At 47.2% G+C, this 26,677-nt stretch overlaps 1 protein-coding gene and 1 pseudogene across 2 annotated transcripts in view; one reads left to right on the top strand and one right to left on the bottom strand.

Annotated features, from left to right (window-relative positions):
- The window catches only part of ZFYVE28 (zinc finger FYVE-type containing 28), a 156,899-nt gene that overhangs the window by 89,943 nt on the left and 40,279 nt on the right, over nucleotides 1-26,677 (top strand). For both annotated transcript variants that reach the window (XM_032253962.1, XM_032253963.1), the window contains exons 7-8: nucleotides 8,465-8,566; nucleotides 20,970-22,217. In XM_032253962.1, coding sequence (XP_032109853.1) covers nucleotides 8,465-8,566; nucleotides 20,970-22,217 — 1,350 coding nt within the window. The remainder of the gene's footprint in view (nucleotides 1-8,464; nucleotides 8,567-20,969; nucleotides 22,218-26,677) is intronic.
- On the bottom strand, nucleotides 4,038-6,472 carry LOC116533910 (annotated as a pseudogene).

Below are 26,677 nucleotides of genomic sequence, written 5' to 3'. Positions count from 1 at the left end.
TCTGTGATTTTTGTGTCTCCCTTACTAGACCATAACCCTTATTCACTGATGCATCCTCAGTGCCTGGCATGTTGCAGCACCATGGACTTTTGCAGAATTTTGTCGCATTGATCTGACAGGGCACAAATATCCACAAAGATTATTCCTGAAGTATTGTTTATAATCATAAAAATTTGAGAAGGGATAGATATCCAGAATTAAGGGATTGGTTAAAAACAATACTCTAGCCGTTTAAATAATGACGGAGAAAATCTCCTAATGCTATGGGAAAACATCCCCAGTGTATTAAGTACAAAAATTGTTATCAAATACTAAGTCCTATTTTACAGAGTTTCATAACATGATAGGCAAAACTTTTGTAAATCGAAATTATAGCAATAAATGTTCTTTATTGTGGTAAAATATACATAGCATAAAATTCACCATTTTGACCCTTGAAAAAGAATATTGAAAAAGAAAAACAAAGTTGGAAGATTCATACATTCTGATTTCAAAATGTACTACAAGTCAGAACCTATGGTAGTGGCATAAAGATAGTTGTATAGACCAATGGAATAGAATTGAGAGGCCACAAATAAGCCCAAACATCTACAGCAAACTGGTTACCGACAAGGGGACCAAGATCATTCGATAAGGAAAGAACCGTCTCTTCAATGAGTGTTCTTGGGTAACTGGATAACCACATGCAAAGGAACTAAGCTGTACCCTGCGATGGTTAATTTTATGTGTCATCTTGGGTAGGCCACATTACCCAGCTGTTTGGTAAAATACCAGTCTGGATGTTGCTGTGAAGGTATTTTTTCTTTTTTTAATGATAAACTGTCAATGTATAATTGTACAGATTTATAGAGTGCGAAGTTGTGTTATAATCTATGAATGCAGTGTGGAATAATTAAATCAAGCTGATTAACATATCCATCACCTCAAATACTTTAACGTTTTTTGAATGAGAACATTTGAAATTTACTCTCTTATAATTTGGAAGTGTACAACATTCTTTTATTCACTGCATTCACCATGATGTGCAAATAACTCAGAAAAAAATTCTTCCAGTCTGAGGTTTTATACTCTGTGGCTCTTCCTCACACCCCTAGCCTCTATAACCACTGTCTGCTCTCTGATTCTATAAATTCAATTATTGGAGATTCCACATGTAAGTGAGAACACATGGTATTTATCTTTCTGGGCCTTACTTATTTCACTTAGCATAATGTTCTCCAATTGCATCCAATTTTTCACAAATATCAGAATCTCTTTTGTTTTTAAGGCTGAATAGTGTTCTATTGTGTATATATGCCACATTTTCTTTATCCATTTATCTGTTAAATGCCTAGGATGATTTCATATCTTAGCTATTGTGAATATTGCTGCAATGAACATGAGACTACAGACATCCCTTCAACAAACTGATTTCAGATGTTTCGGGTAAATACCCAGAAGTGGGATTGCTGAGTCATATGGTAATTATATTTGTAGGGTTTTTTTTGAAGAACCTCTATACTGTTTTTCATGATGGTTGTACCAGTTTACATTCCTACCAATGGTGTGCAAGGGTTCCCTTTTCTCCACATCCTTGCTAACACTCATCTTTCATATTCTTGATAAAAGATATTCAGACAAATGAGAGATGATATTTCATTGTGGCTTTAGTTTGCTTTTTTCTAATGGCTAGTGGTGTTGGCCATTTGTATGTCTTCTTTTGAGAAATGTTTTTATCCCTGAAATGCAAGGATGGTTCAATATATACAAGTTGATAATTGTGATATATCACATTAATAGAATGAAAAAAACACCATATGACCATCTTATTAGATGCAGCAAAAGCATTTTACAAAATTCAACATCGTTTTATGATGAAAATCTCAGCAAATTAGATGTAGAAGGAATGTATCCCTTCAAGGGTACCACTGAGTGAAAATGTAAAAAAAAAAAAAAAAAGAATGTACCTCGACACAATGAATGCCATATTTAATGAGAAGCCCACAGTTAACCTTATACTCAGTGATGAAAAATTGAAAGCCTTTTCTCTAAGATATGGAACAATGCAAGGATGCCTACTCTTGCCACTTATATTCAATATAGGATTAGGAGTCCTTGCCAAAGCAATTAGGCAAGAGAAAGAAAGAAAAGACATCCAAATAGTAAAAGAAATGAAATCATTACTGTTTTCTGGTAACCTTATAGGTGGAAAATGCTACAGACCAAAAAAACTGTAAGGACTAATAATGAATATAATAAACTTGTAGGACAAAAAATGAACAAACAAAAATTAGCAGCATTTTTATACAGTAACAATACACTATCTGAAAAAAGAAATCAAGAGAACAATCTCATTTACAATAACTACAAAAAAAAAGATATTAGGAATAATTTTTACCAAAGAGGTGAAAAACCTGTACACTGAAAATGATATAACATCAGTGAAATCAGTTGAAGAAGACAAATAAAAGGAAAGATATCCCATGTTCATGGATTGGAAGAATTAATATTGTTAAAATGTCCATACTACCCAAAGCAATCTACAGGTTTAATGTAATCCCTTTCAAAATCCCAACATCGTTCTGTTTATGGAAAGACAAAAAAATTCCTAACATTCATGTAGAATCATAAAAACCCATGAATAGCCAAGGCAATCATGAACAAAAAGGACAAAGCTAGAAGTACCACACTAACTGATTTTAAGCTGTACTACAAAGCTATAGTAATTTTAAAACAGCTTGGAATTGGCAAAAACAAACAAAGCAACAGGACACAAATACCAGTGGAAAAGAATAAAGAGCCCATAGATGAACGCAACTGAAGTAACAAAGGTGCCAAGAAGACAAGGACAGCCTCTTCAATAAATGGGGTTTGGAAATCTGAATCTTCACATGTCAAAGAATGAAGCTTATCTCACACCATATTTAAAAAATCAGCTCAAAACGGATTAAAGAGTTAAATATAAGACCAGGAACTCTAAAACTACTAGAAGAAAACACAGGGGAAAGACTACACAACATTGGTCTGGGTGGTGGTTTTTTGGATTTGGCCCAAAAGTGTAAGCAATAGAAGCAAATATAGATCAATTGGATTACATCAAACTGAAAAGCTTCTGCACAGCAAAAGAAACAATAGGGTGCAGAGACAAACTATGGATTGGGAGAAAATATTTGCAATTCATACATCTGATGGGTTAATATGCAGCACATATAAAGAACTCAGTTCAATAGCAAGAAAACAATCAAACAGTGGGTAACAGACTGGGCATGGTGGCTCATGCCTGTAATTCTAACACTTTGGGATGCCAAGGAAGGAAGACTGCTTGACAGCAGGAGTTTGAGACCAGCCTAGACAACATAGCGAGACCTTGACTCAACAGCGAAAAAGCCAGATGTGGAGGTGTGTGCCTGTAGTCCCAGCCACTTGGGAGGCTATGAGAGGATTACTTGAGCCCAGGATTTCCAGTTTGCAGTAAGCTATGATCACGTCATTGAACTACAGTCTGGGCAGTGGAGTGAGACTATGTCTCTTAAAAGAAAAAAAAAAAAAAAACCAGAGATTTAAAAAGAGAGGAAAAGATAAAAAATGAGTAAGGGAACCGAATATACATTTTCACTGAAGTTTTTAAAGCCTTGAATGTATTTTGGAACAAATGCTTTTATCGTATGCAATCATTTTTTTGTAAATGATTTTTTATAAAGCCATCAAATATAGGTTAGAGTGATTTTTCACCTGAGTATATGACAGAAAAAATGTTTGAATCATTGTTAGTTACCTGTACTGGCAGTATTAATCTGGAAGAAAGGGGTTGCATAGAGAATAGTAAGAGCAAGGCCATTGAGTCTGTACTCTCACGTAGGGCTTGGTCATTTCCCACAATAAATGCATTCATTGGCAGGATTTCCCACCAAGCTGGTATAGAGTATATGCTATTTGATAAAAGATAGCAATAATAAAGTTAATTATTTTTTTTTCTCTTTGGCATTTGGTTTAAGAGAAAAATCCTGAAGCTTGTAGGGATTTCTGATGCCAGGAAATCATGAAACCTGAGTGTATATTTAGCAATCAGGGTGACTTAGCTCATGGTAATTGGCATATGTATAGTTATAATTTGCATTCCAGTTATTTAAACTGAGATATTCTTGATCAGGCTGAACATACTGTGAGTAGAAGATCACTTTCCCCAAGAAATAAGATAGAGTCTTTGGAGGATGGCCTTGGTAAATTGTTGAGTCAGCTCCCTCTGGATTTTGGTGATTTCTCCAGTTCTTCCGTAATTCCTCAGGGCCCTGGCCATTTTCTGAGTAAGTCATGGGGTTCCGGTTGACTTCACTTTTCCCCTAAAGGTCAGGTTTTTATTTTTCAATACAAATGGAAAGATGTCTTTGGTTTTATCTACCCCTGGATACAAGATGCCATCTTGGCATTACGTGGGGATTTGTGAAGGTGTTCAAACGGTCAGAGCTTCTTCCTGCTGTTATTATACATAGGTTAGTCTGTGGGCAGCACTCCTTAGCAGATGGAATGTCCTCTGACATGAGGACAGTGGTTGATGAAAGCCAGATAATTTTTGTCATCAGGGGAGGACTGAAGATCAGTTGAATGCTATCTCCATACCTCAAAAGCACCTTCAAATGCTTTACCCAGCTTGTCTTGTTCAACACAAATTGTGCTTCATTGAATGGATGATTCTGCCCATCAGTGTCCAATGTAGCATCCGCTTGTGCAAGGTGGACATAACCTCATGTCCTCATGCTGTGCAGTGCTTTAAAGATGAGATTAGCGTTTATTATCAGTAGACTCTGAATATAGCTGACGACCCTCCATGTGTGGGTAGGTGGGCCTCATCCAATCAGTGGAAGGCCTTGAGAGAAAGCAGACTGCAATCTGCTTCCAGACCCCTTGGATTGGAGCTGCCATGTCAACTCTTCTCTGGGTCTCCAGCAGAATTTGGACTTGCCAGCCTCCACCATTGGATGAAACAATTCTTTAAAATAAATCTCTCTCTTGTTCTGTTTTTCTAGAGAACTCTGACTGATATAGAGGGTAAATCTACTTGTTTTGGGGTTTTGCAGTGGATTTGACACCAAAAGCACAGGCACAAAAAGATAAAAAGAGAAACTGGACTTCATCAATGTTCAAAATCGTTATGCACCAAAGGACATTATATGGAAAATGAAAAGACAACCTAACGAGTATTTGCAAATCGTGTCTGATGAAGATTTAGGGTCCGGAAAATATAAAGAGCCCTCACAACTCAACAACAAGTTGACAAACAACCCAATTTAAAAATGAGGAAAGACTTGAACAGCCAATTCTCCAAAGAATATGTATAAATGGCACACAGGCACATGGAAACATGCTCCACATCATTGACTGTTAAGGAAACGCAAATCAAAACCACGATGAGATGCCACTTCACACCCACCAGGATGGCTGCAGTCAGAAAAATGGAGCAGATCACGTGCTGAGAGTGTGGAGGAGTAAGAGCCCTTGGATTGCTGGTGGGAGCGTGAAATGCTGTAGCTGCCATGGAAAACAGTTCGGTGGTGCCTTAAAAAGTTAGACCTAGACCTATATGATCCATATGGACATCCCACATACCCTGCTGGGCGTTCACCAAGAGTAATGAAAACATGCGTCCTCGAACAAACCTATACATGAATGTTTGTGGCGGAATTCTTCATAACAGCCCAAAGGCAGAAACAATCCAGGTGTCTGCCGTGGATGAATGAAGAATTATACACGCGGGAACACTTGCCATGTGCCACAACATGACCAGCCTTGAAAACGCAGTGCAAGGTGAAAACAGATCACAAAGGTCATGTATTACGTTATTGCATTTATGTGAAAAACCCAGAGTAGGCCAATTCATAGAGACAGAAAGCAGATGAGAGATGGCCAGTGTCTGGGGCAAGGACGTCGGTGGTGATTACTAAAGGTGTGTCTCCTGGGGTGATAAAAACGTTTTGAAATGACAGGTGATGGGTGCACAGCACTGTGAATGCAGAAAATGCCTCAGAATCGTGCCCTTTAAAACAGTTCATTGTTGTTATATGAATTTCTTTGAAAAAAGAAAACGGGCCAGGCACAGTGGCTCACACTGTAATCCCAGCACTTTGGGAGGCTGAGGCAGGTGAATCATGAGGTCAGGAGATCGAGACCATCCTGGCTAACACAGTGCAACCCCATCTCTACTAAAAAAATTAGCCGGGCATGGTGGCACGTACTTGTAATCACCTGCTCACCTTAACTGGACCTGGGCCAAAGCCCTCAAGATGCCCTCATGATGCCCCTGGCTGTACTGAGACCCCAGGATCCCACCACCTGCCTGCCAGGCTCACCTGTGGGTGCTGCCTTACCTCTGTTCATGGCAGCATGGACACAGGCCTGAGTGGCCCGTGAGGGCGAGATGCCTGGATCCCCCAGCTCTGTGGGGCTGTAGCCACGGGCAGCAGCTGCATTGGGCCCCCTGTTCCCGGTAATAGCTCATTCCCAGGCCTCATTCTGAGGCCCCTCAGCTGGATTCCTGCAAGTGCTGGGCCAGGTGCAGAGACAGATGCTGAGCCTCCAGGGCTGCTCCCCCCACCCTCACACCTCCAGCCCCCATGCTCCATTATTTCAGCACCTGGGTCTGAGCTCCTGTCCCACAGGTGTCTTATCGGTAGTTCAGGCAACTGCAGAGCCACCGAGCAGCAGGGCTCAGCCCCTGTGGAGGGCACGGTGCCCTGCATCCAGCATGAGAAAGCCAACAGAGCTGGACGCAGGGATACGGCCCACGGGGTCCTTGGGTCCCCCCCAGCCCCCTGGAGGACATGGCGCAGCAGCCTCAGGGTCTGAGCTTCCTGACCAGCTGCTCTCCTGGGCCTGCCTCATCCCCCAATCCTGCTGACTGCCCTGGGGGGCAGCTGGATCCTCCCTCGGCCACGCTGCTGCCCTGTGCAGGCAGAGCAAGGTTTCCAGAGGGGCAGACGCTGTGTACATGGGTCATCGAGGGGCTGAGGCCTGTGCACAGCAGGGGAGGGAGCTCTGCTGGGTTTGGGGGCAGCTTCCCTGAGGCCAGGATGCTGGAGTCAGGCGCTTGCCCCTTCCCTGCTCTGCTTTACTCTGCCTTTGTCCCGAGACTGCCTGATTCGAAGTTAAGGTTCTGTTTGTTCAATTGTCCCCTGAATATTGTTCATTTGATCATGACGGGCAGCTCGTGTAAAAGCCACAAAGGAGACCAAACAGAATGGAGGCCTGGCTGTGCTGTCCCCTCACCCACAGGTGGTCAGGACACAGCCCCCTGTCCGGCTGGGCTGGCCACTCCCCAGGGCCTGGGGCCACTGTGCCCTGCACATTCTTTTCCTGTGCCTTTCAAAGCTTGCTTTCTGCACACGAAACCTAGCCATTTTTAGGGAGAAACATTCCCTTTGTTCGATTCTGTTTATCAGTCTTTCTCACTGAGCTGGGTGTGGTAGACAAGGAGACTCCCTGAGCTGCCGGGGACTTCGTGTTGGATGGTGTTGGCCGGACCTGACCCTGGTATCACTTCTGCTGAAAGAGACAGGCCGGTGGTGCTCCATATATGCAGACAAGCCCATGTGGCCCTCGTCTGTGCTCTGATGAGGATGAACAGGATGATGATGATGAGGGACAGGTGATGAATTCGTGGGCAGATGCTCCCCGGGCACCTGAGACATGGTCTGGTCCCAGGAGACCCAGGAGGAGGCACCCAGAGAAGGTCCTCTGGGATGGAGAGAGGGGCTGAGACAGATGATCAAGGCATGCTCTGAGCAGGGCAGGGCTGGACGGTGGGAAGAAAGGAGTGGGGGCCACTGAAGGTGGTGTCTGGGAGGCTTGTCCTTCAACAGGCCGTGAGCTGTCCCTCTGGGGTAGGGACAGTGAGGAAAGCCAGCCTTGGCCACATGGGGCCCCAGTTGGGGAGCTTCTTGGGGCATGGTGGACACCCATGCGGGAGGTGGGTCCTGTGTGAGGGTGACAGGGAGGCTGCTTTGGTCTTGTGGGGTGGTGGGGTGGTGGCCAGGCTGCAGGAGGGGAACCCGTGCGGGGCCTCAGCTCGCACGTCGAGCTGGTTTTGCTTTTGGAGAAGATGGTTCCAGGTCTAATTCTCATAAGACTCTGCAGATAAATTTAACCACAAATCTAGTTTTTTTTGCTTGCAAGAAGGTAGATTTTGATAACAACCCTGGAGGCTAATTTATCTGATTACAGCGCTGATGTGTACAAATATGCTTTTATGATGACTTTATGACCCTCCAATGATCACAAGCTCATCAACTGCCAAAGAGGATGAAGTTTGGGTAATAATTTTCATTGCTTTTTTCTAAACTTACTTACAACGCAATCACATGAGGCAAAGCCTGAGGCAGCGGCCGTGCCGGGACAGTGATGCCGCCTCGGTTCTGCAGGTGTCTAAGTTGGGCGTCTGCAGTGCCCAGGGGGCCGCAGGGCCTGACATCTGGCTTTTGTGTCTCAAATGCAGTGGCCTCGTGGTCTACGCGGACGGCCCCCTGAACCTGGACCGCAAGGTGGAAGACATGTCCGAGCTGTTCCGGCCCTTCCACACGCTGCTGCGGAAAATAAGGTGGGGATGGCGGGGAGGGGAGGGGAGGGCACAGGTGGGTGCTGAAGTCATGTGTAGCCGCCTCCGGGTACTCCTCCTCTCTGTAAGGAAGGGTGAGCAGGTTAATATTCCTGGGGGCACAAGTGGCCCCATGGGGGTCACAGAGGCCTTGCTTTTGCCTCTGTTTGGGCATCGCATAGGGTGGGCACTCTCTTGGTCTGAGCTGGGGAAGTAAGCCTCACACTTCCTGACATGGTACAGCAGCAGCTAACTGTCCCCACCGTCTCCATCATCCCCGCTGCCCCCGCTGTCCCCACGTCCCCCACCCTTCCTGCCACCCCCTTATTCCCAGCACCCCCATCACCCCCACCGTGCCCACCATCTCCACCGTCCCCGAAGTGCTCGCATGTGTTGGCGTCAGGACGCTCCACCTGTGCCCTTTGTCTTTAGTTACTGGTTTACGTCTGTGTCTGCATGGGGGGCCCCTTTTAAAACACAACGCCTTCCCTTCACATGGGCCAAGGGCTTTCCTGGGTGGCCTCTCTGAGCCGACAGAGCTGAGCAGGGGCCTCCTGGAGGGACAGGAGAAGGAGGCTGAAGCAGGAGAATTGCTTGAACCTGGGAGGTGGAGGTTGCAGTGAGTGGAGATTGCCCCATTGCACTCCAGCCTGGGAGACAAGAGGGAAACTTCGTCTCAAAAAAAAAGAAAGGCAGCCTTCAGCTCAGGATTTTGTGCCACCCTGGAAGAGTAAGCTGGAAAGAGGCATCTGGGTAGAGCCCTTAAGAAGGAACCTGCAAAAAACACGATGAAATTTGGTGAGTGGATATTTTAATACATGTCTGCTGTGAAATACAGGCAGATATAACCAGCCAACTGCACATCTTTTTAAAAGCTGGGCAAAACTACCGCTTTGGGATGGACAGGAGGCCCCGGCTGCACTGGGCCCATTCTCCAGCTGTGACAAGCACAAAAACCTGGACACATTTGGAAGATCCTGTTTTGAAAGGTACCTGAGCTGTGGAAGTGACGATTGGGTGAACTAAAACCCTGGCTAGAGGAGCCTTTTGGAGGTGAGGTGCAGTCTACTTGGATATTTTTTTCCCAGGAAGATTTGACGATTCCAGGCTTGTCCAGAGCCCCGGCTTCCCGGGCAGAGAAGCTCTGCTGGAGAAAGAGCATCCAATCGCAAGGTCTGGTGGAACAGGCCGGCAGCTTGGGGGCATCCAAGCAACACACCTGCCGGTCTAGTCCAGGAAAGCAGGAAATCCAGGCAGAAAGCCCACAACAGCAGACTTCCTGCACTTCCCAGGTGCTTAGGAACAAAAGCATGCCTTGAGGCTGGGTGTGGTGGCTCACACCTGTAATCCCAGCACTTTGGGAGGCCCAGGCGGACAGATCACCTGAGGTCAGGAGTTCGAGACCAGGCTGGGCAACATGGTGAAACCCCATCTCTACTAAAAATACAAAAATTAACTGGGTATGGTGGTGGACGCCTGTAATCCCAGCTATTTGGGAAGCCAAATCACAAGAATCACTTGAACCCAGGAGGCGGAGGTTGCAGTGGACCAAGATCGTACCACTGCACTCCAGCCTGGACAACAGGAAAGACTCCGTCTCAGAAAAAAAGCATGCCAGAGACATATGCCAGATTTTGAAGTTTGTGCGACTAGAGGCTGGGCTGGAACTTGGAAGGAGTTTAAGACGGAGAGCCCAGCTGGCTCAGAGCTGCAGTAACCAGACTGAAGCACAGCCAGGCCTCAGCCAGCCGAGTTTTCAAAGGGAATGCAACAATGGGCTCCATGCAGTCAGCCTAACAGAGAAGGGGCAGTCCCCTCTGGTTGAAAAAGTGCCATCTGTAACCTCTATGATTCTTTTATATCCAGTGTCTGTCATACAAAAAAACTCAAAATTGCTTAACATATTGGCCAGGCACAGTGGCTCATTCCTGTAATCCCAGCATTTTGGGAGGCTGAGGCCAGAGAATCACTTGAACCCAGGAGGCGGAGGTTGCAGTGGACCAAGATCGTGGCACTGTACTTTAGCCTGGGTGACAGAGTGAGACTCTGTCTTAAAAAAAAAAAAAAAAAAAAAAAAGTAAAGAGACAAGAAAATACATCTTCTGCTAGTTTAGAGAAGAGCCAGAAACTGGATGCAGACAGCTGACGATCCAGATACTACACCCAAGGACTTGAATGCAATTCTGATTACTTGATTAATAAAGAAAATAGAAGGGGGCAAGTTAGATAATTGGGTGGGTGATGTAACAGAGGATGGGAATCTACACAGAGAGACAACGAAGCGTTGGCATGCACCTGTAGTCCCAGCTGCTCCGGAGGCTGAGACAAGAGGATCACTTGAGCCCAGGAGTTCTAAGCCCTAGTGCGCTAGGCTGATCAGGTGTCTGCATGAAACTTTGGCATCAATACGGTGACCTCCTGGAGCAGGGAACCACCGGGTTGCCTAAGGAGTGGTGAACTGGCCCAGGTCAGAAATGGAGCAGGTCAAACCTCCCGTGCTGATCAATAGTGGGACTGCACATTACAATACAGTGTGAATAGCTGCTGCACTCCAGCCAGGACAACATAACAAGACACCACCTCTAAAGAAAAAGAAAGAGGGGAAGGAAAGAAAGGAAGGAAGAAAGAGATGACATTCTAAAGCTGAGAAAATTCACGATTTGTCAATAAGGACACAGTAGATGGGTTTAATAGCAGATTAGACCCTGCAGAATACAGAGTAGTCAACTTCAGGGTAGCTCAATAGAAGAGACCCAAAGTAAAGCTCAGACAGGAAAAAAGAGGGGAAAAAACACAAGAAACAACAACAGAAAACCAGAAGACAGCATCAGAGATGTGTAACAAACTCAAAAGGTCTAACATACATAATTAGAGTCCCCGAAAGAATAGAGAGAAGGGGCAGAAGCAATATCCAAAGAAGTCATGGCTAAACATTTCTCCAAATTCCAAAAGATGAAAAATCTCTGGCCACAGATTCAGCAAGAAAACTGCAAACAAAAAAACCACAAACATACCTGGGTATATATCATAGTGAAATTGCCAAAAACAAAGACAAAAAAATTGACAAGTAGGAAGAGAAAAAAGATATACTACTTTGAAACAAACATAAGAGGGATAGCTGTCTTCTCACCAAACAAACAAAAACAATGGAAGCCAGCAGGCAGGGAAATGATGTATATTTAAACTGCTGAAGAAGGTCAGGTGCAGTGGCTCATGCCTGTAATGCCAGCATTTTGGGAGTCTGAAGCAGGCGAATCACTTGAGGCCAGGAGTTCAAGACCAGCCTGGCCAACATGGTGAAACCTCGTCTCTACCAAAAATTCAAAAATTAGCCAGGCATGGTGGTGCATCCCTGTAATCCCAGCTGAGACATGAGGATCCCTTGAACCTGGGAGGCAGAGTTTGCAGTGAGCAGAGATCACAGCACTGCTCTTCAGCCTGGGCAACAGAGTAAGACTTTGTCTCAAAAAAAAAAAAAAAAAAAAAAAAAACTGCTAAAGGAAAGTAACTGCCAACCAGAATTTTATAACCAGCAATAATATCCTTCAAAAATGAAGGTGATATTTTGCCTTCATGAATTATTCCAAAACACAGAGTTGAAGGAATTTGTTATCAGCAGTCCGCACATAAAACAATTGGAGTTCTTAAAAAAAAAAATCTATCAGACGGAAATGTAGAAATGCCAGAGAGGGAGGCGTGGTGGCTCATGTCTGTAATTCCAGTACTTCGGGAGGCCAAGGCAGGAGGATCCCTTGACCTTAGGAGTTTGAGACCAGCCTGAACAACATACTGAGGCTGCCTCGCTACTGAAAAAAAAAGAAAAAATTAGCTGGCATGGTGGCATGCCTGTAGTTCCATCTTACTCAGGAGGCTAAGGTGGGAGGATCATTTGAGCCCAGAAGTTTGAGATTGCGGTGAGCTATGATTGTGCCACTGTACTGCAGCTTGGGCGACTGTGAGGCCCTGTCTTAAAAAAATTAATGCAAGAGAGACAGAAGAACATGGTGTGGATTAATGTAAGTGGATATTGACCGTACAGGACAATCGTAGCGTCTGTGGAGTTTGTACATCGTACTCAAATTCATGACACAAGCAGCAGAAAAGACAGGAAGGGGTAAACGGAATTTTAAAGTTGTATTGGAAATGTGATTGAATCAATTGTTTATATTAGAATGTGATCAATCAAGGATTTCTATTATAATATTAAGATAAACTAAAATAGTAAAGGTGAATAACTAGCAAATTCATAGAAGAAAAAACATCCAAAATAAGGTACGAACAGAGAAAAAGAGCACACAACAAATGAACCAAATAGATTTGTATAGTTTCCAATTCTGTTTAAATTCTTCACCCTTTATGTAATTTGGCCTCTTCAGTTTTCTTTAACATATTAAAAACAACAGTAAAAAACTTAGCTGGGCACTGTGGCACACACCTGTAGTCCCAGCTACCTGGGAGGCTGAGGTAGGGGATTGCTTGAACCCAGGAGTTTGAGGGTGCAGTGATCCTGCCACTATACTCCAGCCTGGGCAACAGAGTAAGACCTCATCTCTAAAAAAAAAAAAACAAACCCAAAAAGGAAAATTAAGTTGAAGCCTAAGCAGTGCTTTGAAGGAAATTTATACCACTAAATGCTATAAATCAGAATAAAGGATGAAATTCAATGATGTAAAATTTTATCTAAAGAAGCTAGGAAATAATAAGTTTATCATACCTCAAGAAAGCAGAAGGAAAGTCATATTAAAAATAAGAACAGATGTCAGTGAAATGCAAAACAAATGTATAGTAGGGAGAAGACAAACCCATAAGTTAGTGGATTTTTGTTTTGTTTTGTTTTGTTTTTTTGAGATGAAGTCTAGCTCTGTTGCCCAGGCTGGAGTGCAGTGGTGCAATCTTGGCTCACTGCAGCCTCTGTCTCCCATGTTCCAGTGATTCTCCTGCCCCAGCCTCCCAAGTAGCTGGGATTATAGGTGCCCGCCACCACACCCAGCTAATTTTTTTTGTATTTTTAGTAGAGAAGGAGTTTCACGTATTGGCCAGGCCGGTCTCAAATTCCTGACCTCATGATCCACCTGCCTCAGCCTTGCAGAGTGCTGGGATTACAAGCATGAGCCATCACGCCTGGCCCTAAAAGTCAGTTATTTTAAAAGATTAATACAATTGATAAATTCCTAGCTGGACTAATCAAGAGAAAAGTGAGAAAACAAATCACTATTAATACAAGTGGAAAGGAGATGTCACCACAGACCTTACAGATATCAAAATAATAGTAGAGGATATTATAAACAACTTTATGTTACTAAATTGAACAATTTAAATGAATTGGATAGATTCCTCAAAAAAGCAATTGAAGCTAACAAAAGAAGAAATAGAAACCTTTTAATTCAGTATCTATTAAAGAAGTTGAATTCACTATTTTAAAACCTTCGCACAAAGAAAACATCAGGTGCAGATGGCTTTCCTTATGTATTCTTCTAAACATTTAAGGAAGAAATAACACAAATCTTATATAAATTCTTTCAGGGAATAGAAAAAACAAGACACTTTCTAACTCTTTTTTTTTTTTTTTTTTTAATTGAGACAAGCTCTCACTCTGTCACACAGGCTGGAGTGCAGTGGCACAATCTAGACTCATTGCAACCTCTGCCTCCCAGGCTTAAGAGATTCTGCCACCTCAGCCTCCTGAGTAGCTGGGACCACAAGCATGCACCAACCCCAGCTAATTTTTGTATTTTTATTAGAGACAGCATTTTACCGTGTTGCCCAGGCTGGTCTCAAACTCCTGGGCCCAAGCAGTCCAACTGCCTCAGCCTCCCAAAGTGCTGGGATTACAGGCATGAGCCACTGTACCCAGCCCTAACTCTTTTTTTTTCAATGAGAGTATAGTCTTGACATTTACCCCTGACCAAGATATTACAAGAAACAACAACCACACCAATCTCTCATGAACCTAGATGCAAACACCCTTAAAAAGATACAGACAAATGAAATCCAACCATATATGCATAAGATATATCATGACTAAGAGAAATATATCTGGGCACAGTGGCTTACACTTGTAATCCCAGCACTTTGGGAGGCCAAGGCAGGAGGATCGCTGGAGCCCAGGAGTTTGGGATCAACCTGGGCAATATAGTGAGACCTCATTTCTACAAAAAGTTTACAAACTAGTCAAGCATGGTGGTAACACATCTGTATGGACAGCTACTTGGGAGGCTGAGATGGGAGGATTGCTTGAGCCTAGGAGGCAGAGGCTGCAGTCAGCTGTGATCAGACCACTGCACGCCAGCCTGGGTGACCCAGCAAGATATTATCTCAACATTTTTTAAAAAAGAGAGAAATATATTCCAGATATGCAAGATTGGCTTAACATTTGAAAATCAAATTGATGTTTTGCCACATTAACTTTAGAAATAGGAAGAAAAATCATATAATTTTGAAAGATAAAGGAAAAGCAGTTGAAAAAAATTTCACACCAATTTTATGGTGAAAGCATCTGTTAGCAATAAACAAAACAAAACCAGAAAAGCATCTCTTAGCAAACTAGGAATAGGAGGGAATTTCCTTAATCTGGCTACAGATAGATAGATATAGATACAGATTTCATCTGTGTATATGTCTGTGTGTGTCTTTCTGTTGTGTGTGTACTATGGCAGACATTCCTGAGATTGGGAAGAAGATGTTTACTATTCACTTTCTCCATTTAACATTGTATTGTGGCCTAGGAAATGCAAAAAGGCAAAAATAAAAGGAAAAATAGCACGTAACACTGCATTGAAAATGAAGGACTAAAACTGACATATCATGTAGATAACATGATCAAGTACCTAGGAAACTCAGAAACATCTTCAAACTATTAGAAATTATAAGTAGATTTAACAAGGTCATAGGTGAAAGATCAACATACAAAAATAAATGGTCTTTCTGTATGCCAGCAATAAATAAATGCAAAATGAAATCAAAATACTTAAGTCAATTTTGTGTTGCTAACACAGAATACCTGAGACTCAGTAATTTATAAAGAAAGGAGATTCATTTAGCTCATGATTCTGGAGGTTGGGAGGTCCAAGATGAAGTGGCTGCATCTGGTTACCTTCTGGTGAGGGCTTCGTGCTCTGTCATAACATGGCAGAGAAGCAGCAGGGGAAGGGGGCATGTGCAGAGACCCAGCACGAGAGGCAGCCTCACTTCATGACAGCCCACTCTTATGGTAACTAATCTGGTTTCATGAGAAAGGCATTCATCTCCTTAACAACCTAATCACCTTTTAAAGACACCGCTTTATTTTTATTTTTATTTATTTTTTTATTTAATGTAAAAAAAGAAAGAAAAAGAAAGAAAGAAAAGAAAGAGAGAAAAAAAAGAATGAAAGAAAGAGGAAGAGAAAGAGGGAGAGAGAACAGGAGTCTTGCTTTATTGCCTGGGCTAGAATGCAGTCTAAAAATGGGTATTGAAAACCTCTTTTATGCCAATAATTGTGCTTAACAATGGAGACAGGAAGGAATAAGGGAGGAAAATAACAAACAAGCAGCCAAGCAATATTTCATTGAAAGCTGTGAAATGCTATGCAGTTACTGAGGAGTGATTTACTTCCAATTATGTAGTCACTTTTAAAAATAGGTGTGATGTGGTACCGAGAAGAATGTATGTTTTGGGATTTGGCAAGGCAGGACAAAGACACTGCTTTAAACACCATCACATTGGTTATTAAATTTCAACCTGAGTTTTGACGGGGACAAACCACCTACAAATCATAGCAAATACCATCTATGGTAGTACCAGTAAATAGCAAATACATAAGCATAAGTCAAATTAAAGATGTCCAAGACCTCCATTGAGAGTTATGTTATTAACATACATTTTTAAAGCTCTAGACAGCAATTCCATTCAGAGAGTGGAAAGCCTGATGTTATGAAGATACAGTTATTTTCTTTTTTTTCTTTTTTTTCTTTTTTTTTTTTTGAGACGGAGTTTCGCTCTTGTTACCCAGGCTGGAGTGCAATGGTGCGATCTCGGCTCACCGCAACCTCCGCCTCCTGGGTTCAGGCAATTCTCCTGCCTCAGCCTCCTGAGTAGCTGGGATTACAGGCACGCACCACCATGCCCAGCTAATGTTTTGTATTTTTAGTAGAGACGGGGTTTCACCATGTTGACCAGGATGGTCTCGATCTCTTGACCTCGTGATCCACCCGCCTCGGCCTCCCAAAGTGCTGGGATTACAGGCTTGAGCCACCGCGCCCGGCCGAAGATACAGTTATTTTCAAATTAATCTATGAGTTCAATGCAGTCTCAATAAAAATTCCAGAAGGTTCCCTCCCTCCTTCCTTCCTTCCTTTTCTTCTTCCCCTCCCCTCCCCTCCCCTCCCCTCTCCTCCCCTTCCCTCCCCTCCCCTCCCCTCCCTTCTCTTTCCCTTTCCTCCCCTCCCCTCCCCTCCCTTTCCTCCCCTCCTCCCTTCCCCTCCCCTCCCTTTCCCATCTCCCTCCCTCTCTCCTTCCTGCCTTCCCTTTTCTTCCCTCCCTCTCTCCTTCCTCCCTCCCCTCCCCATCCCTTCCTTCCTTCCTTGTAGAAATTGACAACTAATTCTAAAATGCATGTGGAGATGCAAGGGGCCTGGAATAGCCAAGGAGCGGCAACAGAACATTATCTGTTCTACTCTCCATGGGCTTTGGGTAGTTTCCACAAATAGTGCAGCTGTGACTATCCCTGTGTGTGTCTCCAGGTGAACATGTGTATGCTTTTCTGCTGTGTATACTTCATAAAAAAAAGAACAAAGGCCAGGCACAGTGGCTTACGCCTATAATCCCAACACTTTGGGAGGCTGAGTTGGGAGGATCTCTTGAACCTAGGAGGTCAGTGCTACAGTGAGCTGTGTTTATACCACTGAACTCCAGCCTGGGTGACACAACGAGGCCTCATTTCTAAAAAAACAAGGAAAAAGAAAGTTGGAGACACCTTCTATTATAAAGCCCTAGTACAAGGATGGACTTGAGACCCATTCAATAGAGTAGGAAGTCTAGAACAGACCAATGCATACACAGGCCTCAATGTATGACAATGTGACATTACAGAACAGTGGGAATGGTTGTTTTTCTTTCCAATAAATGGGCCGAGTCAATAGAGGACCACATGAGAAAAAATGTCTCATATGGTTATCTATTAGCATCTGGGTTCTTACCACTACTGCACACAAAAACCAATTCCAGACAGAGTATAGATATAAATATAAAAAGTAAAACAATAAAATCCAAGCATGGTGGCTCATGTTGTAATCCCAGCACTTTGGGAGGCCAAGGTGGGAGGATCACTTGAGGCCAGGATTCTAGACCAGCCTGGGCAACATCGTGAGATCCCATCTCTAAAAAAATAAAAATTAAAAATAATTAGCCAGGTGTGGTGGTCTGCACCTGTAGTCCCAGCTACTCAGAAGGTTGAGGCAGGAGGATCACTTGAGCCTAGGAGTTTGAGTCTCCAGTGAGCCATGATCACCCCAGATCTGGACCACAGAGCAAGACTGTCTCTTAAAAAATAATAAAAAGCAGCCAGGCATGGTGGCTCATGCCTGTAATCCCAGCACCTTGGGAGGCTGAGGCAGGCGGATAACAAGGTAAAAAGTTCAAGACCATCCTGGCTAACGTGGTGAAACCCCATCTATACTAAAATACAAAAAATTAGCTGGTCATGGTGGCGTCCACCTGTAGTCCCAGCTACTCAGGAGGCTGAGGCAGGGGAATCACTTGAACCAGGAGACAGAGATTGCAGTGAGCTGAGATCCTGCCATTGCACTCCAGCCTGAGGAAAGAACGAGACTCTGTCTCAAAAATAATAATAATAATAATAAGCTTTTAGAGAAAAATGTCAAGGAGAACATCTTTGTGACCCTGGAGTGGGTAAAGAGTTCTTAAACAGGACAGAAAGTACTAATCATAAAGAAAAAATGTTATAATTGGACTTTATTAAAATTTAAAACTTCAGTTCATCAAGAGCACGGTTAAGGGAATGAAAAGGCAAGCCAAAGATTTGGAGAATATATCTAGTAAATAACTCAAATCCAAAATATATAAAGAATTCCCGTCAGTCAATAAGAAAAGGCACACCACCCAATTAGTAATGGGCAAAAGGCTTGAACAGGAAGTTCACATAGAGAAAACCTAAGGGCTAATAAGGATATAAACTGTGACTGACTTCATTGGTCATCAGGCTAAAACAATGAAAAGCCACCATAAGATAAGATGCTATGACTCACTCACCAGGAAGGATTCAGTTAAAGACACTAGGCATTCTCAAGGGCCTGGGGCAAGCCATGCTGTCGGCCAAGCTGTGGGCAGGCGTGGCTGAATCCAAGCTGCTCCCAGCTGTCTGGCTCAGCAGTCCCACCCCATATATGCATTCAGTAGAGATGCACTTGTGTGTTCTTCAAGAGAGATGCATGAAGATGCTAGGTCACAGCCAAAACCTGTCAGGTGTAACAGATAAAGGAACTATGGTATATTTACCCCATGGAAGATGGTGCAGCCATGAGAATGAGTGACCTGTGCCAACGTGCTTTATTATGGGTGAATCTTATGAAATAGCATTGCCAGATTTAGCAATACAACAGCAGAAAGGCCAGTTCAGTTGGAACTTCAGATAAACAACTGTAGGAAGTAGAAAAGTTCCTCTTCAAAGTTTCCTTTCTTGTTAAATAATAATAATAATAAATGTTAGAAATAATAGTCTCTTTTAAAGACTTTCTTCAAAGCCTTCTTGCTTTGCACTAGTGACTCTTTGTTAAGCCCTATCCTATGTAGCTGTTAGATATAAAAGAATAAGTACGTTCTAGGTCCTTGTGCTTTAACCAAGAAATGTGTGCTAGACATGCTCACAGGCACATAGTACATTCAATGTCCTTGTGTTTTAACCAAGATATTTGTTATTAATTTTCTAAGTCCTTTCACAAGCAACTTCCTGTCCCTTCCTTATTGAGACGTCCTTTTTGTTCTCCATTGCTTTTACCTGTTTAGAAAAAAGTCATCAGCCAATCAAGTTCAGTTTTGAATTGTGAGGTCTGGCTCCAACCAACAGAGATCAGACACAGCAGTAAGGACGACCCCAAATGTATAAAGGACAAATATGTCTGCTTTTCCTTTGTTCATTGTAGTCTTGTGGCAAGATGGCTAATGAGAGCACCCTTTCTGCAGAAAGTAAAATTGCCTTACTGAGAGATCCTTTGTCTCAGTGCTGATTTTTCTTTGCAGCACTGAGCATCTGTTTCCAACAACAACAAACTCTGGCCAACATTTGGGATACACTTACAACTATTTCTAATGACACTTTAAAAGTACATATTTGTTGTTTATCTGAAATTGAAATTTAACTGGGTATCCTGTATTTTATCTGGAGATTCTACACAAATATAACATCAGCAAACAAATCCTGCCAGCGTAGACTGAGAATTCCCATTCTCCAGAGAACAAGAGCAGGTGCCTGGCTAGGCCTATGGAGTGAGGATGGTGTCATGTGGGAACCAGGGTGCCGCGTCCCGGGTCCTGGGTGGGGCCTCACTTCTCAACCTGTGTGCTCTTCACATGGGTGGGTTCAGCTTATGAAAATTCTGCCCAGCTCTGCAAATCACACTCCCTCATGACAGCCACGGCTGTGCTGGAATATGTCATGTGGGACTCAGACCACACGCACAGCCGGAGCTTCTCCCAGCAATGAACAGCCCGCAGTCAGCCTGTGGGAGCCTGCTCCAGGTGCTTCCTGCCCAGCATTGCTGAATTCACTGCACCTTTGGGTCTCAGCCTCAATACCCCTTCCTCCAGGAAGCCTTCCCATCCTCAGCCAGGCGCCCAGCTGCACCCTGCTTCACGGCTTGGATTTTCTTTGGTTGCAGCTGTCGTGATTGTAGTTCCATCATTGTTTGTGTAAATACTTGCTTCTCATCTGCCTCACCCAGCTGCAAGTTTAAGCCCACTAGGGCAGGAGCTCACCTGCCTTCTTCCTTGTGTCCTGGCACCTGGCTCCTGCCTCAAAGCCGGTGCCCAGTGGTGTTTGCAGAAAGAAAGGATGAAGGTCTGTGTGTAAACCAGCATGTATTTTTTCACTCCTCAGAGTTTTTATTCATGCAACTACCACATGCCTAAGAATCAGGGCTTTCTTGTTTTCTGCAAAATGTTCCAGAATCTTGTTTTTAAAAAGAAGCTACTAGAATCTCAGCCGGCCACCTCACACACTGTTGTCCTGGCCGGCGAGACCCGAGCCTTGTTCTGTGCTGGAGGAGACGTGCTGGTGTGAATTCAGTTGCAAGCATTCAGTGACTGGTTGTTCCTTTGCTGGTGCAGATTCCAGGGTGCTGCATTCACTGCTGGCTGAGGAGGCTGCTGTGGTTTTCGGGACCCTTACCCTGGTGTTTGTCTTGATTCGTAGGGATTTGCTCCAGACGCTGACGGAGGAGGAGCTCCACACGCTGGAACGGAACCTCTGCATTTCCCAAGACGTGGAGTTCCCCATCCGCGCCGACGTGCCGGGGCCCGCTGCCCTGGCACCTGCCCTCTCTGCTCCTCTCCCGCCCGAGGGGCCACTCTCAGCCAAGGCCAAAGACCCAGATGCAGAGCTGGCCTGCTCCATGCAGTACGACGACCAGGAGCTGGAACAGCTCAGCCGCATGGTCCACAGGGCGGGGGACGAGATGTCCTCTCTGCTGTCACCACCCAGTGCCTGCCAGTCCCCCGCACACAGGCCGGGACCCGAGGGCAGCCCGGGCCGGGAGGCCTCTCCAGGCAGAGCCCGCCTGCGGTCGGGCAGTGATGAGGAGGATCGAGTGTTCTTCATGGATGACGTGGAGGGGTCGGCAGAAGCCCCGGCCAGGCCCGAGTCCCCAGGTGGCCGATTTGGGTGGGCCGGCAGTGCCCAGGCCGACCGCCAGGAGAAAGGGCAGGGCGGTCCGGGCGGCGCAGCGCGGGTGGACGTGCCCGCCTCGGAAAAGGAGCAGGACTTGTGCAACAACAACCACCCCGAGGCCCAGGGCGCGGGCAAGGCCAGCCTCGCGGGCTCCAGCTCCTGCAGCTGCCTGGACTCGCGGCTGCGCCTGGACGGCTGGGAGGCGGGTGCCGACCACGCCGAGACGGCAGAGATGATCGCCCACCGGACGGGGGGCATGAAGCTCTCGGCCACGGTCATCTTCAACCCCAAGTCGCCCAGCTCCTCAGACTCTGCCGTCGCCACCCAGGAGACCGCCTCGGAGCCCGTGGCCGGGGGGGTGGATGGCGGCCCCCACAAGCTTAGCGCTGCAGCCACCAACTGCCTCCTGCATTCCTGCGTGTGCTGCGGGAGCTGCGGGGACAGCAGGGAGGACATGGTGGAGCGTCTGCAGAAGTGCAGCCCGGGAGGCGTCATTGGCGCCTCGTATGCTGCCGGCTTAGCCAAGGCCAGCGACGGGACCGCTGAGGGACAGGGGGAGGCGCCCCCACCCGCGGAAGATGCCTCCGACGGGCAGGAGCCCCAAGCCCCCACTTCCAACAAGTGCCTGCCTCCCATCTCAGGTTCCCAAGTGGACACAGCGAATGGGCCGCCAGGAGAGGCCAGGGCTGCAGGTCAGCCGGAGCCCGAGGCCAGAGAGCTGGATGCCGGGAGCCCCTCGGCCCAGGAGGCGCCTCAGCCCCTGTTGGGCTCCAGGTAAGAGCCAGTCTGGCCCAGGGACTGGGCTGGTCCTCTCTGCACTGGGGGCAGGTGCTGGCGCGTTCTCTGGTCATTGCAGTGTTTCCACCTGGGCTGTCTGGGCCCTGGCCAGGTGTGGGGTCTGTGTGAGGAGGGCAGGAGCCGGCCTGGCTGCAGGGGCCCCCGCCCTGTGGGACATTGGGCACCAGGAAACGTGTGCCAGCAGCCGCTTCCCTGATTCTGATGTTACAGGTGCCTTTAAGGTGACATGGGCACAGTGTCAAGCCCTCAGCCCACCTGCTGCAGCCCCGCCACCCCACCCCCAGTGTGAGCCACATGTGCCTGCTTGGTGCAGTGGAGTGGGCTGTGTGCTGGCGCCTGGCCCCTCACCCTAAGCCGCATCCAAGCGCACTGCCCACTTCTCTTTGCTGACCACCGTGGCCACCTGACTTGCACCGGGCTGAAACATGGCACAGACCCTTGGCGGTGGGCATGGAGCCTGGGGCCATGAGGGGTCCTGAGACCAGCTACAGGCAAATGCCCAGGGGTGTTCCCAGGGCCTCTGCTCTACCAGGACTCCCTCCTTTCCCTGCATTGGGGGGAGGTGGGGAGGTCTCCCGTCTCTTCTCATGGGCTCCCATCCCCCACACTGGAGACACTCATGGCTGCGTTGTCAGGGCCATCGGCCCCCTTGCCAGGACCCCACCCTGCAGGGCTCCCACCCTGGCTGTGGCCACGCCTGTAGGCCTCTCTATCATGAAAGGGAGAGGGAGGATGGGGAGGGGAGGGGATTCAACTGGAGGCCAGAAAAGCCCCCTAGGAGCCGTGGGAGCTGAGCAGCAGATGGAGACTGAGGTGGGGTCACAGGTGCAGGAGTGAGGGCTGCACTGGAGGATGGCAGGCAGACCCAGGAGGGGCCCCCACACGGGAAAGGGGCTTCTGGGTACAGGGCAGACGCCTCCTTCCTATGCTGTGTCCTCCCAGGTTGTGGGCTCTCTGGCGGAGCAGAAGTCACCAGGGCCCCGCAAAGTTCAGGCTGCTCTTCCCACGCTTCCTCTTCCTTTCTGCTGCCCACTCCGGGCCTCCCTGTGGCTCTTTCCTGTGTTGTGGGCTGGGTGGGCTAGGCCTGGGTCCCGGCATCCCTCCCGACTCCCCGCCAGGCCCTGGCTGCCTCAATTACTTTCATCGATGGATTTGCCTCTTCTGGATATTTCCTATGAACACCCTCCCATACGGTGGCTCCCAGCTTACGATGGCTCGGCTTAACAATGGCGGGAAGGTGACTCGAACCAGCAGGAGCTGTCCGTCTGCGTTTGGAAGGCTAGGAGCATTAGATGCATTTCTGACTTAGGACGTGATGGATTAAGTCGAGGAGCATCTGTGGTGTGTGACCTCCAGGGCCGGCTTCTTCCACCGAGCATGACATCTGTGCGGCCATGGCGTGGAAGCACACAGCAGCGTGTGGTTCCTTTCTGTGGCTGAATCACGCTCACTGCGTGGGGAGGCCATCTCGTGTCTCCATCCCCCGGTGGATGGTGGATGTGTTGTTTGTACGTTTCGGCTGTGATGAAAATTTCATAGGAGTTTTTGTGCGGACTTGCGTCTTCAGCTCATCTGGGTGGCTCACTGGGAGCAGAATTGTGGGTCATGTGGTCATCCGTGTTTGGCACGGTGAGGAGCTGCCAGGTTACTTTCCTACGTGGCCGCAGTTGGCATCCAGGCAGCTGTGGACAGGGGCTCCAGTCTCCACATCCCTCCTTACACCGGTCACTGTCTTTGTTTGTCCATGGGGCATACCCCACTTGCCAGCGGTCAGCCGATGGCTCCAGTATCCTGCACACCGTTTCCTCACAGCAGGTTCACTGGTGGCATTCAGCATTACGTGTGTAGAGATTGCCCTCGATGGTGGATTGAAGTTTATCTTTTTGTGGTTCTCAGTCAAATCTGTAAATAAGAGTCCCAGAGAAGTCTGTCTGCAGGAGCCTTTTCTCCCCTGCCCCCAAAGGGAACGGTTTAAGAATGCTTTATAGTATCCTTCAATTTTCTAAAACATAAGCAAGGACACAGGAGCCGATGTTCAGATACACACTTGTGTATCCCCCTCCCCAGATTTGGCAAAGGGCCTCCTGCTGCAGACACTGGCCTCCACCTGGCTCTCCTGGCCTCCTGCCCAAGCCTCCCCGTCACTCGCTAGAGACATCCCTGCTTGCCTTCACCTCGAGCGAGGACCCATGTGAAGCTGCACTCAGGCCCCGGTGCTGGCCTGGGGTTGTTTCCAGGCTTTTGCTGTCACAGAGGTGCCAGCACCCTGAGCAGCCTCCGCAGACAGCCTCTCCTCTTTTGGGTGAGGCCGTTTTTGCGATGCAGCCTAAGGTTTCTGGCCGTGTCAGCCGGAGCCTTTTCCCCAAATGCTGGGGGCTTTCCTCAGGGGCGCAGGCCCAGTTCATTGGCAAGTGGATCGTTTTTCTCCGAGTTTGACGTGAACCCATCAGAAATTCTTTGAACAGGATAAGGGGGGCATCTTTGGTTTGGGGCCTGCCCATCCTTTGCTGCGAGTGGGGGTTGCCCAGGTGAGAGGCAGTGGACATCCCCCTGCGAAGCTCCTCCTGCCTTCCTGACGTGAGCTCTGTGCCTCACCACGGATGCAGCCTCTTAACGCGGCCTCAGCTGAGGCCTCACGCAGCTCAGCACAGACGCTAAGGAAAGGAAGGACCCTGGGAGGGGGTGCCATCTTCCAGGGAAGCGTTTCTGGCAGGTGCCAAGGCTCCGAGAGAGCAAGCACATCACCAGGTGGTCAGGACAGCACGTTCTCGGTTCGATTTAGGACAGTGCCTGGGCCCAGCGCTGTGCCAGAGGTACCTGGAAATCAGGTCAGCGGCGGCAGCAGATGGCAGCTGTCCCATCCAAGGTGCAGGCAGTAGGCACCTGGGAGCATCATTCATTCACCCACTTATTTGTGTCTCAAGCGCATTCCGGGGTGGCTGGGCCAGGCGCCAGAGACCCAGCACGGAACAAGACACGTGGGCTGCCCTCCCAGGCATCACCTTACACCGATACAGAGGGAATAAGGCGGTGGGGGTCCTTAGACAGACACAGGAGACCAGCTTCACACATGCAGAAGGCTGATGAAAATTCAAACAGCCCCGTGTCAGGACATCTGGCTGGTGTTAAGTAACCTTTGTGGCAGGCCAGTGTCGGGCACAGGTGTGGCTGCAGTGTGTCCCCCCATTCTGCAGCGGGAGAGACTGGGATGGAGAGGGTGGTATATTTGCCTCAGCTGAGAGTATCTGGAAGAGCCTGGGCTGTTTGACCGTGAGACCCACTCACCCGGCCCGTGCCGCTGCCGCCCCTGAGGTTGTGGCGTGGAGGGCTCAAAGGGAGCAGCAGGTGTGGCCCCGGCTTGGCTCCCCATCCCACGTGTGAGCCAGGCCTCCATGTGCTGCAAATGAAGGGATGCACAGAGCCGCCTGCCAGGCCAGATGCCCCGAGACCCCCGGAGCCTGTGTTCCTGGCTAGGCAGGTGGCAGCCTCCGGGGGAAGGACACGGCTTCCCAGGCACCGGCCAGGCAGGAGGCGGGTGGGCACACGGCCCGCTGGAGTCCTGGCCGAGGGTCCCAGCCAGGAGGAGCCCCTCTCTGCAGCGTTTCCTCAGGTGCTGGCACTGGGCAGTGCGGACATTGTCCTCCACAGCCAACCGTGAGTCAGCCAAATGTTCTGGAACCTACACCCTGCAGCTCTTTTCATTTTCCTGGCTTCTTTCGCTCCTTCTCAGTGGTCAGTGAATCCTTTTAGAGAAGTTGACATTTTTTTAAAGCTCAGCTTCCCCTCATCTAGCCTCAGCTCATTGATCCAGAACCTTCTGTCCCCTCAAAGTCACCCTTGTAAGTTTCTTGTCTAGATGACAGAAACTCCACTCAGACCGGTCCTTCGTTCCTTCCAGGGACACCCTGAAGCAGATTTCCAGCCTCTGCCTGCTGCCAAAAGGAACACTGACTCCCTGTTTGCCAGTTACAAACGTGGTCCCTGTTCATTGTAGAAACTTTGGAAAATAAAGAGGAGAGACGGGGTCTGGTGGCTCATGCTTGTACTCCCAGCACTTTGGGGACTGAGGCAGGAGGATTGCTTGAGGCCAGGAGTTCAAGACCAGCCTGGACAACATAGCAAGACCCCGTCTCATGAAAAGTAAAAATAAATGAGCCAGGTGCAGTGGTGTGTGTCTGTGGTCCCAGCTGCGTCGGAGGCTGAAGCAGGAGGATCGCTTGGGCTCAGGAGGTCAAGGCTGCAGTGACCTATGACTGCCATGAACTCCAGCCTGGGTGACAGAGTAAGACCCTGTCTCTTAAAAAAACAAAACAAATAAAGAAGGAAATAAAAGTCACCCCAAATCTTATGAGCAGTTTTATTCTTTTTTTCCCACTGAACATGGTTTTATAGTTTCCTCTATGGTTTGTCTGCCTCTTGGATTCCTCCCTCCCTCC

Source organism: Sapajus apella, unplaced genomic scaffold (assembly GCF_009761245.1).
Source record: "Sapajus apella isolate SASKATOON/1434 unplaced genomic scaffold, GSC_monkey_1.0 scaffold85, whole genome shotgun sequence".
Taxonomy (NCBI): domain Eukaryota; kingdom Metazoa; phylum Chordata; class Mammalia; order Primates; family Cebidae; genus Sapajus; species Sapajus apella.
This window is presented reverse-complemented; position numbering and strand designations above follow the sequence as displayed.